The sequence below is a fragment of the Caenorhabditis elegans genome, chromosome V (assembly GCF_000002985.6).
Source record: "Caenorhabditis elegans chromosome V".
Lineage (NCBI taxonomy): Eukaryota > Metazoa > Nematoda > Chromadorea > Rhabditida > Rhabditidae > Caenorhabditis > Caenorhabditis elegans.
Genome location: NC_003283.11, coordinates 7,532,233 through 7,546,162, shown reverse-complemented (window position 1 = coordinate 7,546,162; position 13,930 = coordinate 7,532,233). Strand labels below are relative to the sequence as shown.

General features: G+C 33.2%; 5 protein-coding genes and 1 pseudogene across 7 annotated transcripts; 2 read left to right on the top strand and 4 right to left on the bottom strand.

Moving 5' to 3' along the window:
• Positions 1-571: 571 nt before the first annotated feature.
• Positions 572-676, bottom strand: C54F6.19 (SWIM-type domain-containing protein; the record flags this gene model as incomplete). Its single annotated transcript, NM_001307835.1, has 1 exon — positions 572-676. One exon carries the CDS (start codon positions 674-676, stop codon positions 572-574), a length of 105 nt encoding a protein of 34 aa, NP_001294764.1.
• Positions 677-1,324: 648 nt separating this feature from the next.
• Positions 1,325-5,273, top strand: nhx-3 (putative Na(+)/H(+) antiporter nhx-3; the record flags this gene model as incomplete). 2 transcript variants are annotated; one of them, NM_001028564.6, is made up of 10 exons in its annotated part: positions 1,325-1,411; positions 2,427-2,508; positions 2,634-2,801; positions 2,958-3,247; positions 3,318-3,472; positions 3,521-3,622; positions 3,751-4,329; positions 4,400-4,637; positions 4,686-4,832; positions 5,040-5,273. In NM_001028564.6, the coding sequence occupies 10 exons, from the start codon at positions 1,325-1,327 to the stop codon at positions 5,202-5,204; spliced, it is 2,013 nt and encodes a 670-aa protein (NP_001023735.1). In that variant the 3' UTR covers positions 5,205-5,273. The 2 variants fall into 2 exon arrangements, with proteins under 2 accessions (NP_001023735.1, NP_001023736.1); NM_001028565.4 differs by lacking the exon at positions 1,325-1,411 and adding an exon at positions 2,142-2,367 and having other exon boundaries at positions 5,040-5,269.
• srh-268 (Serpentine Receptor, class H) lies at positions 5,272-6,848 on the bottom strand (the record flags this gene model as incomplete). Its single annotated transcript, NM_072541.3, has 4 exons — positions 5,272-5,550; positions 5,791-6,030; positions 6,077-6,261; positions 6,548-6,848. The coding sequence occupies 4 exons, from the start codon at positions 6,846-6,848 to the stop codon at positions 5,272-5,274; spliced, it is 1,005 nt and encodes a 334-aa protein (NP_504942.1).
• A 1,196-nt stretch (positions 6,849-8,044) lies between these two features.
• On the top strand, positions 8,045-9,425 carry C54F6.12 (T20D4.11-like domain-containing protein). Its single transcript, NM_072540.3, has 4 exons — positions 8,045-8,379; positions 8,431-8,541; positions 8,593-8,766; positions 9,068-9,425. The coding sequence occupies exons 1-4, from the start codon at positions 8,254-8,256 to the stop codon at positions 9,242-9,244; spliced, it is 588 nt and encodes a 195-aa protein (NP_504941.2). The 5' UTR covers positions 8,045-8,253; the 3' UTR covers positions 9,245-9,425.
• A 321-nt stretch (positions 9,426-9,746) lies between these two features.
• On the bottom strand, positions 9,747-10,581 carry C54F6.2 (annotated as a pseudogene). Its single transcript has one exon. A coding segment is annotated over exon 1 (835 nt).
• A 507-nt stretch (positions 10,582-11,088) lies between these two features.
• Positions 11,089-12,916, bottom strand: C54F6.3 (Carbohydrate sulfotransferase). Its single transcript, NM_072539.4, has 7 exons — positions 12,860-12,916; positions 12,657-12,778; positions 12,558-12,604; positions 12,255-12,397; positions 12,076-12,207; positions 11,727-12,025; positions 11,089-11,379 (listed from the first exon to the last, which is right to left on the bottom strand). Exons 1-7 carry the CDS (start codon positions 12,868-12,870, stop codon positions 11,189-11,191), a joined length of 945 nt encoding a protein of 314 aa, NP_504940.1. The 5' UTR covers positions 12,871-12,916; the 3' UTR covers positions 11,089-11,188.
• Between the last annotated feature and the right edge of the window lie 1,014 nt (positions 12,917-13,930).

Genomic DNA, 13,930 nt, shown 5'->3' with positions numbered 1-13,930 from the left:
GTGTTGTAGAACTTAAAAAAGTTTCTGTATACTTTCAGACAGAATTTTTGTTTTCAATGGCATTTTTTGAATGTTTTCATAACCAACGTGGCTCAATAATGTTTTTGAAATGCACTTATGTACATTTTTGTTCTTAATTATATTTTCAAAACAGCTTCATTTCTTTAAATAATGTGTATATTTAAAAAAAAACCAAAATTGATTAATTTGCATGTTTGAAGTTCGTTAAAATATCTCTAAAAATATATGGATAGAATTTTGGTAATTATTACGCTTCAACTGGAGGTTTACTCAAACCAAATTTTGAATTTTAAAAGTTAATGAATTGAGCTTCATTTCACTTTTTTGTTATTTTCTTGATTGAATACTTTTAGTTTGTTGGAAAAACTGTAATTTCATTAATGTCTTGGTTTTTTTCTCAAAATGTTGAAAAAAAGAAAAATAATTAAACAAAACATAGGAATTATTTTGAGGATATGAGTCACTTACAGACGAAGATTCTAAGAATGCTTGATTTTTTTTTGGTTGACCATTCTATCTAAATATTTCCTCAATAACTCTTCTTTGGAAATCATTGTTTTCTTATTGTGAGAAAAAGTTTTTTTGCAATATGAGAACATTTTATTGTATAAAACTGCGAAAATTTTTCTAGACACGTTGGGTCTTGCTGCGACATTTCCGAATTTATCAGGTATTGTGATGGCACGGTAGAGTATGATAAGATTACTGTAGTAGGCTTTACGATTCTGAAAGAATTAGTATTACGGAAGGAATAGTTTTACCAAAATCAAGTCTTAATTTTTGTAGTAAAAAAAACGAGAGATTGGACGGGAATCCGCATTCACGAGGGAAAAAATTTCAAAATTTAAAATTTAAATGCGTCCCTTTCGAGATTTTTTGCTTACTGGTAAATTTAGAAAAATTTAAATTTAAAAAACTTACAACTTTAAATCTAACTCAAGAAAACTAATTAATCTCTACTTCCAAATGACGTCACTTGTAACACAATTACTTTCAAATTGTATCAGTTTATCATCAGTATCTCATTTTAACCTTTGATTCACTTTATTGTTACCTTGTAACAGAAGACGATGTGTGTATCAATTGGGACGTTACGATTTCTCTTTTTTTCATCGTAGACAAGGCACTGTTGTTTTTATAGCCCCCTACATTGTATTGATGACTTTTCGATTTTTTTTTTCTGGCGATGCCTTTTGAAACTTATGTTAATGCATACTTTTTAATAGTTCAAAATCAAATTTTTGTTTGAAAAGTTGCTTCTAGTTTGATAGGTTTTTTTACCTAAAAATTTGAAAATTTGCAGATGCTGTCAAAATTATTTGTGTTCTTGCTGATATGCTATGCAACAGCAGACGAAGTGGATAAAAAAGAAGCCAAACACGGTTTTCAGGTAAGTTTTGGTGCAAAAAAAGTTTTTGTTCGAAAAAAAAATCCTAATTGCAGTGTTCTTAACCTGAAATAATACGGTATTTACAAATCGTGTTTTTTTTTCGAAACTGATTTAAAAACAAAATGAAAGTTTAGGAATTAAAATTGGAGATATAAAGTAAGTTGAATTAATTTCGAACAATTGTAGAGAATTAAAAAGGAATCAGAAAAACCGTCAAATTCAATTAGATTGATTCAGTTAGACAAGTTAATAAAAAAACCAAAAACTCTCAATTTTTAAACACAACAAAGAAACCTCATTAAAATATCCAGCACAGATAACTTCACACATATTCTGGAAAAGCTAAAAAGTGTTGTCAACAAAAAACAAAAAAAAATTCAAACAAAATTGTAGTATTCAAATTTGTTTTCAAACATAACTCTCCTGCAAATTTGATGGAACATTATTGAAAAATAAAAGAAAGCCAGGAAATTGCATACTGTGATTCGAAAAGTAGATATTAAATTTTTTGGTTTTCAAAATTTTAATCTCTCCACTTACTATTAGAAAAACTTTCAAGATTTTTTTTGAAAATTATTAAGTTTCCGTATTTTTTACAATTTTTTACAACTCGTTCAAATTGAAACATTTGAAGCATTTTAGTAGCTTATAGTCGATAAACCACAAACAATCATCAGTCCAAAAACCAACAATTTCTTGTTTTTCACTGCTTCTTTTTGCGTGTATTCTCCAATACATAACAACTATACGAAAATCCGGATCTTTCCCGATTTATCACAATTTGAACTCATTTATCAACTGATGTCATCCGATCCATCATTATGACGTCATCAGTATCCTAGTTTTGAACGTCGAAAAATCAAAGACTATATGGATTTCCCTTAAATAGAACTGATAAGATTCTGGGATAATGGATTAGTTAGTAGATGGAAGTTCGTGATTATGGGCTTGCAGAGGTACACTTTCAACTCAAATTTCAAGTTGACATCTTAACATAAAGGCAACTTTTTTTCAGTTATTCCATTGGAATTGGGATCATATTCACAAGGTTTATGTTATTACGACATGGCTTTTGGTTGCATCACTGGCCAAGATTTGTAAGTTACCATTTGATTTTTATTACAAACCTCCTACTTGTTAAATTAAATTTTACCTTTGCATCAGGCGCAATGACGGCCTTGTTCATCTGAAAATTAATTTTATAAATATCTGAGATTTTCAGTGTTCAACTTGATGAAACCACTCTCAAAATGGTTACCCGATTCATCTCTACTTATTATCGTGGGTTTGGGACTTGGGTACTTTCTAAACCAAACAACGCTGAGCGGAGTCCATTTGGACTCACATGCTTTCTTTTTATACCTTCTTCCTCCTATTATTTTTGATGCGGGTAAGTTAGAAATATTCTGGAAATTGGGATTTTTTGTTATCTTCTCATTCGTTTCAAACTAGCACAAAATTTTACCCATACTATTTTTACAAACTTTTTTTTTCATGAAAACGCGAGCCCATGTTTAAGTTCAAGAAAAATAAAATCATCTTTCAGGTTACTTCATGCCAAATCGAGCTTTATTTAAAAACTTTGATTCTGTTCTTGTGTTCTCAGTTCTCGGCACACTTTGGAACACATTCGCCATTGGTGGCTCACTTCTTATTATGTCAAAGTACCAACTTTTCACGATGCCGTTCACAACTTTTGAAATTCTCGTTTTTTCTGCTCTAATCTCAGCCGTGGATCCAGTTGCTGTGATTGCAATTTTCGAAGAGATTCATGTTAATGAATTTCTGTTTATTAATGTATTCGGAGAGGCTCTTTTCAATGATGGAGTCACTGTGGTGAGTTTTCATATAGTGTAAATACCTTTTTCCTAAACAGAATTAGTTAAATCTACAAAAAAAATTACAGGTCCTATACCAAATGTTCAAAAGTTTTGCACTAATCGGTTCCGAAAACTTGTCTCCCTGGGATTATGCTACAGGAGGTCTATCTTTCTTTGTGGTGGCTCTAGGTGGAGCAGCAATTGGAATCATTTTCGCAATTGCTACAAGTTTGGCAACAAAGTAAGTTATTTTTATTTTTTGTTCAAAAAAATATAAATAATTTTAAAGGTACACTCAAGGAATCAAAATTCTAGCTCCAGTTTTTATATTTTTACTTCCTTACATGGCTTATTTGACAGCTGAAATGGTATCACTGTCTTCGATTATTGCGTAAGTTGAAAAATTAACCTTTAAAAAGTGTTTAAAAGGATTCAGAAAAAGCCAAGTAATTCATTTTTATTAAAATTTAGCGCACTTTAAGCTTTAAAATATTTTAACAATTGTGCTAATATTTTCAGTATTGCTGTTTGCGGAATGCTTATGAAGCAATACATAAAGGGTAACATCACCGAGGCAGCCACCAACTCCGTGAAATATTTCACCAAAATGCTTGCACAATGCTCTGAAACTGTCATCTTTATGTTTTTGGGTCTCTCCACACTCACATCAGAACACCACGTGGATTTCATATTTATTGGAGCAACATTGGTGTTTTGCTTAATATATCGAGCAATTGGAATTATTGTTCAATGCTTTATCCTGAACAAATTCCGCGCCAAAAAGTTCGAAGTGGTAGATCAATTTATTTTATCATATGGAGGACTTCGTGGAGCAATCGCTTACGGTTTAGTTGTCTCTATTCCAGCATCAATTCAAGCTAAACCAATGTTCATTACTACCACAATTTGTGTAATTTATTTCACGGTATTCCTTCAAGGAATTACTATCAGGCCTTTAGTAAATTGCCTAAATGTCAAGAAGAAGGAGCATAGAGAAGCAACAATGGTGGAGAGTGTTTATAACAAGTACTTAGACTATATGATGTCGGGTGTTGAAGACATTGCGGGTCAACGTGGTCATTATAGTTTTATTGAGAAGTGAGTAGCAAAGCTTGAGAGATTCAGATTAGAACATAAAAAAAACAAACTTAAATTTATTTTTTTCTAGCTTTGAACGTTTCAATGCAAAAGTTATCAAACCAGTACTTATGCGGCATGAAAAACGACAAAGCTTCGACGCCACATCAATTATCAGAGCATATGAGAAAATTACGCTGGAGGACGCGATCAAGCTTACTAAAGTGAAAAGTACACTGCAAAATAAACGACTGGAAAAAGTTAAAAGTGAAGTTCGAGTGGCCCCGGAACAAACTACAGTTACTCCGAAAGATGTTCAGTTGGCCAGAGTAAGTTGACACGTTTTGAGGCATAGATTTGAATGCAATAATTTACAGTTTATGCAATCTGGTGAGAACATTGATCAACTTTACACACTATTTAGTGACCTTCTTGATAAGAAACTTAATGAATTGAAAGTCCAAGCAGATAAGGTTGACAAAGCGAATGATGATGATATTCAAGACGATTACATGGCGGAAATGGTAAGTTTTGAATATAACTTTGGACTAAAAAATAGGCAAGGAGGCATGGTGTAGACTAGTTGACATGAGAATGTGCCTGCCTACAATTAGAAACCTCTATTTCAGTATGGGTAGCGTTCAGTATCCTGTCTGAAAAACTAAACGTCAATGCAACTTTTATACAACAAGTTGTAAAAACTACAATTACATATTTATTCTATACTTTAGGGATCACATTCAAATCTTGGATTTATGCATCACAGTGCCGATCAGCTTGACTCCGACTCAGTATTCCAACGAAGAGGCCGACGACTTTCAACAGGAGATTTGAAAGGGCACTGCGGGACCAGCAGAAAACCAAAACATTCCATGTTTGAATTGAGACACGTGTAATAGATTTTTAAACGATAAGGCAATGGAGATCATAAAGACATAATAGACGAGAATAAACATTATTATATTAATATGCATTAGAGGTTACACGAGGAGCCACCGAATGAATTGTGCCGCCGGAATCCACATGAACTGCATTATTAGACAATTTATTTAGTTTTACAATTTTCAAGCAGAAATCTCGATACGGCCTGTGTATCCATATCATGATAACCGTAGAAACCACTCCATTGAATGAGAACATCACAAATCCCAAGTTATTTATAGCTTGGAAATGAACATCAGCAAGAATTGAAACGATAAACCAGAATATTGGAAGTTGGATGCTTGTTATGTAGACTGATACCTAGAGAAGCCAAATTTTGAAATGTTTTTATATACGAAAAAGCCACGCAGGCACACCTATATTTATTGCCTGCAACCTTACAAGCTACTCTAAACAAACGAATCTACATACTTATACTTTGAAAAAAAAACTAGCGGAGTTACTGCAGAAAACATAGAGTAAAAAAGAAGGCATGGCACGACACTAACTGAGAAATTGTACTAAAACTAGGAAACTAGGAAAACTAGGAAGAATACTGACCTGGATATAAATTGCGTTTAGAAAATTTCTTTGCATTTTGAGAGTGCTCTTGGAAAATCTTGCAGTTTGTTTTAGTTTGCTCATGCCTCGAGTCATTACAACAACAAACACTACGACCTCAACCACAAAAAAACCCGCTATTATCATACATGGAAGAGTTATAGTCCGTAAATCAAAAGAAATTACGAAAATCGGGGCTTTTCGTATATATTCTGGCACAGTGCCGAATTTTTCAAGAATCTAAATTTTTGATATAAAATTGTTATATTCGGAAAAAGACGCTCACTCTCAAAGCTCCAGGTGCTGCAGTATTTTGATCTGGAAGAAGGATGAATGCTGGCAAAGTCCACGCAAGTGAACACGAGTAATTGAAAATTGTTAGTATAATACGATAACGACGCCATTTTGTGTTTTGAGCAAAAACTATGTAATATCGGTTTTCAATTATGTCTATGGCGGCAGCAGAAACAACTATAATATGAAATTGTCTTCTCAAATGTTTTTTCAACATTTAATTTTTTCTTTAATGATTTTGGTCGGCTTTAAAGCAAAAACAATACATGTATTTTGAAAAAAAGTTTTAAGAACCATTTTTTGGATTTATCGAGAATTTCTGTTTTGAAATTTGAGTTAATTCCTGAAGCTTAATAAAAATTATCAAAGCTGCTAGATAGTGATACAACTTTTTTTAGTAGATATATTTAATGACATTTCCACACTTTCTCCAAATACCAATTAATCTAATAATCTTTCCCACCTGCAACTAGGGTCAAAATACCATAGCTCTGAACTTCAATAGGAACGCCAATATCTTTCAGTATTCCTAATGGAAACCCGCCAAGCACCGGAAATAATAAATATGGAACTGTTAAAACAGTAATGCCGTAGTCTAAAACCATACACCAAACATGGAAGTTAAGCATAATAAGTTTAACAGATTCCATTGATTTCGGAGTTTTGAATAAAATGCAATAAGTTCCGAAGACATGAATAGGAATTGCTAGAAGAGTTATCAAATGGAGAATAGTGATCAAAGTATCTGGATGCTCTAGGTGCATTCAATATATTAGATTAGTAGGACTGGATGGAGACAGAAAATAAGGCGGGTGCATAACATCAAGTTTTCCGCCGAATACTGAAATCGGAAAACAGAAAAAAGATAATTATATATTTTCCCATAAACCCCATTTGTGTAGCTATGTATTATTTGTCTCTTGTCGAAATATCGAAGATTGAGAGTTCGAACAATTTGAGAAATCTACACAGAGAACAAGAATTAACAGAAAAATTGAAAACTTGTTTAGAGTTGTCTTCAAAATTATTAGTGATGATGTTACAAAAAAGATGGAATATTGAATATGTCATTTTAACATGATCAAAATTCAAAAGTTTCTCAACTGGCGATACCAATCGGAAATTTAGATCTAATGTGAATTTTTTAAATTATTTTCTCAGTAGCCACAAAAACATATTACAAGTTTTACAAGTTTTGTGGAATATACTTTTTACTTCAGTTGGACTGGGTATGTTTTAGTCAGAAATATTCATAAGTATCGATAAGCCAAGGTGTGTAATATAAGAGTTTCATAAACTCATTTATTGGAAATGCACAAAATTATATGTTCTACGAGTGTCAAATTCGTAAGTTTGTTATTTAAAGGAAACTTATCAAACAAAATCTGTCTAAAAGAGAAGTTTTTGTAAATAAAAAGAAAATTGAAGTTAACCAGTACACCAATGAATATCTGTCGATATTTGAGTAGAAAATATAATGGTGAATTGTAAGAACATCCCAATTTGATTTATCAGAAATTATTGACCGGTCAAATTCATTATAGAAAAATAGTACTATAATTGAAATTAATAATTTCTTCGGACAAATGATATAATTGTTTTTTTAATTTACGAAAAACAGTTTTTTCCTTTTCTGTAGTGGAATAAAACTTTTCAAAAGAAACAACTTTTATTTGTTAAAAATATTATTGAAAAACTGGCGAAAATTTCAAATAAAAATTTTAAAATTTAGTCGAATAATACATTATGTTTTAAAACATTTTTTGTCCTATCGAGGGTGTGGAAAATGTTTTCAGAAAAAATAAAAATAAAAACACACATTGAAGAGTAACGATATCAACTTTTTAAACTTGTTTTGCGTTTTAAATTTGTTTTGATGTTCAATCAAATTTGTGTCAACCAGTGTCTTAAAGATGATATTTTTTCCAAAATATCGATCATGAAATATTTAATAGCTTTTTTTTTTCGAAAAATATTTAATCCTTTCGATGTGCACCCAAAATACAGATCAACATTATTTAATTTTTTATTTTTGATCTGATCTCGCTTTTTGATTTTTCTAATAAAAGTCAAATTGAACCGGTTTTTTCATAATAGTTTGTGATGAAAAAAGGAATGAAATTTGTCATTTTCCAATTGAAAAAGTGGTTTCATTGAACCACAACTAAAATGAAGAGTAATTGTTGTTTTATTTGGATTTGTCTGGCGTTGGTTACAATTCCTTTTTATGTATATAGAGCTCAAACTTATATTTTTCATGGCAAGTTTTCTGGAAGCTTGGACAATTGCAGTTCAGTGAGTTTATTTTAATTTTCCTTATCAAAATGGAGAACATTTTTGCTTCAGGTCTTCGACAAAGTTCACATTTTAATTGAGCAAGATCTGAACGATACCGAGCGATTTCTTCGAACTCCACAATATTATGAACAAATTTCGAATGGGTGTGAAAAGGTTTTGGTAAGTTTTTAACGTTGGATATTTATGTTTACTTATCCAATGTTATTGCAGACCTGCGTAAAAGCGTCTACAAACCTAACCGATAATTTGGAGCTGGATATAACTAGTCTGTGCCAGTTCTATCTATATTACCATAATGTATTTTCAAAGTGCGCGAAGAAGCTGATGAGAAGAGTGGGTCAGAATATTTCTTGCATTGATACAATCTTCAACAAATCTTTTGAGGTCAGTGACATCCAGCAAACAAAAGAATACCTCAAAAAATGTATCAAGATGCAAAGGTTTTCGTTTTTTTTTGCACTCCTGAATTTTTCTAGAGATACTTTTTTGGTACGTAGGAATAGGAAAAAGTACCTACAAAACTAAAAACGATTTTAACTCTTACGTTGGCAGTATGTGTAGGCTCGAGGAAAACAAGTCAAAGATTTTCTCTCAACAATGAAGAAGTAATTTAAAGAGAAACGATTTTTTTTAGTTTTGTTTAATTAATTTTATGTGTTTTTAAAACTAAAAATCAATTTTTCAGGACAAAAAGAGCATGTGCGAAGGATGGGATAGTGCTCAAGATTGTCTTATAAAGAAGATCAGTGCAACCTGTAAACTGAATAGTAGAGTTCCAATGCGGCATTTCTCTAGTTTGAAAGAAGCGATGTGCACGGAAATTGAAGAAGTACAGTGGCTGGAAGGCTTAACTGATTTTTGAAGTGTACTATTTTTTGTATATACATTTTTATAATATTTGAACATCAATCAGAAGACAGAAATTCACGAACCATTTAATTTTTCCCGGCCTCCATGCAGACATCGTCATTAGACATGCATCCTTAATCCTGCCAAAAATCTATCGGTAGATTTAAAAGATTACATAAAAATTTTAACGTTTTTTAGAAGGCAGACATCGTACTTTAGAAAAAAGAGATCAAAAATTACGCAAACAACAGGTTTTCCTGGTGAATACGACGAATAGGACAGAATTGATCTTTGAGCTACATGTAGTAGAGAGTGCTCGACAGAATTTTGTGGAATTCAAATTTCATTATGGAGGTTTTAAGTGTATTTGTGATGTTTATCCTCTATTGATGTATTCGTCATGAGATTCCCAAAATCACACTGTATCTCTATAATATTAGGTTGGTCCGGATGTCTTTATAACTTTTTCAATCGTTTATTTCTCGAAGCAAGAGAAACGATAGGATAAATTTTATTCGCTATCATTATCAACAATATACTGTCTACATGTGGGCAACTTATTAATGCCCTGCTAACAGAACCCTTCCGGGCGCGAGTCGAAATAATGCTTGAGTGCCACATTGGCACTTTTATGGGTATTGAAGATTCTCCGCTCGTGGACACGGGTCATATTTGAAAACGACTAGTATTCAGATGGAGTGAGGTCTGGGGAATACGGTGCGTGAAGGAGAACCATCCATCCATGGCTGGTCTGTTCCTACTATACCTGTTTCGAGAGGTGGGAACTAGCGTTGTTTTGCTGAAAACAGAGTTGCTTGTCCATCAGGGGTGAACCATCGATGACTTCCTTCAGGTTCCATGGTTAGATAACGTAGATGTCCCCACTAATCATTTTGCCCTCAGGTAGCAGTTCCCAGTAGAAAGGGCCCTACACTCCCCTCCACACTGAGAGCATGCCTTTTTTGGGGTGAAGGTCGGGTTTGGCGGCATCCTGTGGTGTCTCTCCTTCTCCAATCCACTGAGGTGTGAGGTATGAATCGACCCATAAGTTTCTTTATTCCAAGAGGTTCCCAGCTTCGTACAATGTTGGTTTGACGGGACCCAAGTGTGGTTGACAGCTCACGGGTTATTTGGAAAGGATCCGTTGCCATGGCTTTCTGCAACGTGTCCAAATCCAATTTATGGGGTCTCAGAGTCTTCGAGAGAAAAGTCGTCCTTCTCGAAGCTTTGAAACCAATTGCGTATGATATTATAGTAGGGGACATGTGAATCATAAACATTCTTGAGGAGACTTTCCGAATCCTTCATCGTGGTATGAGAGAGGAAGACGTACATCAAACCATATCGGATGTGGATCGCACTAGGGACATACATCGTTGGTTAACTAACTTCAGGCCAGAGGGAAAGGAATGAGGTGTTGCTTACAATGAAGTTCCTACTCTTGTTGTTATTCACTAGACACGAGGGAATACCAAAGTGCAACTGTGGCGAGCGGTGGAAAAGCAAACCCAGTTATAAAGACTTCCGGACCAACCTAATATTTATGCAGTAATAATAAAGTCTCAATAACAAGACTTTGACAAAAAAAAGGGTCATAATAGACAAGTTACAATAAGGTTCTTAAAATTGGGTTGCAAAAACCCACGTCTCAGAATAATTTGATTTTTCACTGTACTACAAAGCTACAGAAACAAATTTCCGAAAATCGTTTTTCAAGCTACACTCTAATCTCTTCAAAAAATCTTTCGCCACACATCCCAAAATTGCATGGATATTACGGAGGATATTTAAAGAACTGGCAAACCAGAATGCTCTATTGAATAAGAACAAAGGAATGGTCGGCAGATGATCAGGTTCAAAAATTATTTTTTATTAACCAAGAATCATAAAAATAATATAGAAAAGCTGTCTATGTAAAATACCCGTTCTACAATAACCACATAAATATGTACAACTCTTAAAAATCAGTCATCTTCCAAAAATCAGTTTGATATTTTGCGTCGAGGGGGTTTCGATTAAACTGAAATACTAAATAGTCGAAAAAGTAGATTTTATGAAGATAGTCTCTGACAACAGGATCCTCTCGAACTTGTCGCTCTGCCTCGACTCTTTTGGATGATTTGTGCGTGGAGTGAGCAGTTTCCCCGGCTGAAAGTTTAATTTTGATCGAATGTAGTAAATAATGTTTGCTTAAAGATAAACTGACATTGTGAGGTTTTTTTGATAAAAATTTGTGGAAAATTGCCTACTACATTCATGCCAAACTACAACTTCTTTTCTCCCATTATTGCGTAAATTCAACTTTAAATATTTTTTAGATACCTAGTTTAATTTAAGACTTGGAAAGCTCATGTGTCTTCCAAGGCAAACGTTCGTAGGCAGGTAGGCAGGATTTTTTAAAGTGATTTCGTGGAAGGTTTGGACTCTTTTATGTCTAATTAATTTTTTTTGAAGTTTCTATTTACTCAATACAGCTTGAACATTTAACTACTAACCCATAGTTTCCTCCTTCACTTTTTCAACAACTGCGTGTGATACTCCTTGTCTTTTAAAAATATTTGCCAAATGAAAAATTGACGATTTCCTTTCTTCCACATCTGCTCCCATCATCAACAAATGCCACTTTGCTAGATCCTTGTCAAAATTGCAATTCCATGATAAAGGCGCTGCGTGAGTATCCATATAAGTTGGAATTGGTTGCCATTCTTTATGGTTCTGAACCTTTTTCAGTCCATTGTAAATTTCCTTCACCACGCATCGCATATCTTCACCACAATTCCAGCAAGCATTCTCTCTGAATTTCAATTTTAGGTATTTGGACTGCATAAAAACTAAAGAGCGTACTTTAAGCATTTATCCAGATATAATGACACGAATCGTTCAATTGGGTCTCTGATAAAAGCAAAACGAACGGTATCCGTGTCATTGAGCAACAATAAAGATGGAATTCGGAATTTCGGGTTGTTTCCACACGATCTTGAATTAAAAAAAAAGAATTTTTGATTACTTAATTTTAATTTTACCTGTTTGAGAGCCACGTCTCATTCAAATGATGATTTCCTTTCATAAAATTGCTCTCATCATTCAACAGACACATTGTATTTACTGTGAGTTGAGACATGGATTTTCGTATTCCGCATGACATTAATTTGTAGTTGGAGGCTACCTTAAATGATGTCACATATAATTTTCAAAAAGTGCGCCTCAATTTATTGTCTTGTTGATATTTTTAATATGCCCAAAAAAGGAAAAAAGCTTCAATTTGAAAAAGTATATTTTCCAGCTGTTTATTTTTTTGTCATTTTGTCTACTAAAATAAAACTTACAAAAAAGTCTGACACAATGTTGACAAATGGTGGAATGAAATCTTCGACTATAAAGAAAGATTTTGGCATAAATTCTGAATTATACGGTTTTTGACTTACTTCCAGTAAAATTTACATGTTTTCCATCAAATATCACAATGTATTTACTCTCTTTGAAAATATAGCTATACAGGTAGGTGGACAGAATTAGGAGACCAAGTAATGTTGGAAAAGCAATCTGTCTGAAATTTTGAAACTTGAGTTAAAGACACGTATTTGTGTTTTGTTTGTTAAAAATTGGAAAATTCAAAGTAATTACCAACCTGGGAAGCATGACTCGAATGCGTTGGTCAATCAAAAAAACACCGAAACATTAAAACGGGTGTCAGAAACGGCATGATGCTTTATATAAGATGGCGAGGAGGATATCTTTAAGAAAGATCTGTCGCGTGTGGCAGGTGTTCATGAAAGTCATTGAACTGGAAAAGGAAAACAGACCAGATGCCCTCACTGGTTTCTTCTGCGAATAGTAAAGTTTTAAAATTAATTTTTGAACAAAATTCTGAACTGATGATGAAAATGTTTGGTACTTTCGTAAGACTAGTGCAAAGTTGGAATATAGATTAATTTGGAAAAAGTTTTCATAGTATATATTTTGAGTTCCCACAACAGTTCTTCCCACAATGGCGAAAAAACAGCTTTTTTAAACTTCTCAAAGCCACAAACCCATAACGCCTGAATGGTTAGATTTCTTTTCTTGATTGAAAAGTACATAGCTAAAACTTTTGAAAACTACTATATTTCTCCTCGAAGTTTCATGGCAGAGGCTAGTTCTAAACTAAAGAGTTGGTGTTTTTCAAATAAAACAGCCCACTTAGACTCTCGTGATATCTGGAGGTCAACGGACGAAACATGTTCTGAATACAAGGGCCTTATAAATAAATAGGTTGCCATCTCCCCTATGGGGTTTGTTGCCTATAACTATAGTACTCAAGTCAGTCATACTCAAAGTTAAATTGAAAATTATCAAAAAAACCAAAACAGGTTCTATTTTCAGATTTTCCTTATGGCTAGCTTTTTTTAATTTGATTTTTTAGATTTACGTGTAGACAGTTCATGAAAATCTAATTAAATTTTAAACGATTTCAACGATGTAAAGTGCAAAATTCCCCCATCGATGTTAAAACGCAAAAAAGTCAAAATATGAGATTTTCATCCATGGGGATATTCAGAAATAACGAGAAACTTTATAAATTGTGCCTCCTATTTCCTGGAATTTTATTCCTTCATACATCCGTATTATTTTTTATTCCTGTCAAACGTGAAGCGTTAGTTATCTAAGAATCTTCAGAACCTGCGTTGAGAAGGAGGACATGACCGAAAATATGAACACG

Bases quoted from the DNA above. Each gene is read 5' to 3' on its own strand.
- C54F6.3 (NM_072539.4), bottom strand. The intron at 12,208-12,254 runs GTAAAATTAAAA...TTTTAATTCAAG, and splicing joins GAGACGTGGCTCTCAAACAG to ATCGTGTGGAAACAACCCGA. The intron at 11,380-11,726 runs GTTAGTAGTTAA...TTAAACTTTCAG, and splicing joins AGTGAAGGAGGAAACTATGG to CCGGGGAAACTGCTCACTCC.
- C54F6.12 (NM_072540.3), top strand. From the start codon at position 8,254: ATGAAGAGTAATTGTTGTTTTATTTGGATTTGTCTGGCGTTGGTTACA. The intron at 8,542-8,592 runs GTAAGTTTTTAA...ATGTTATTGCAG, and splicing joins ATGGGTGTGAAAAGGTTTTG to ACCTGCGTAAAAGCGTCTAC. The intron at 8,767-9,067 runs GTCAGTGACATC...TCAATTTTTCAG, and splicing joins TCTTCAACAAATCTTTTGAG to GACAAAAAGAGCATGTGCGA.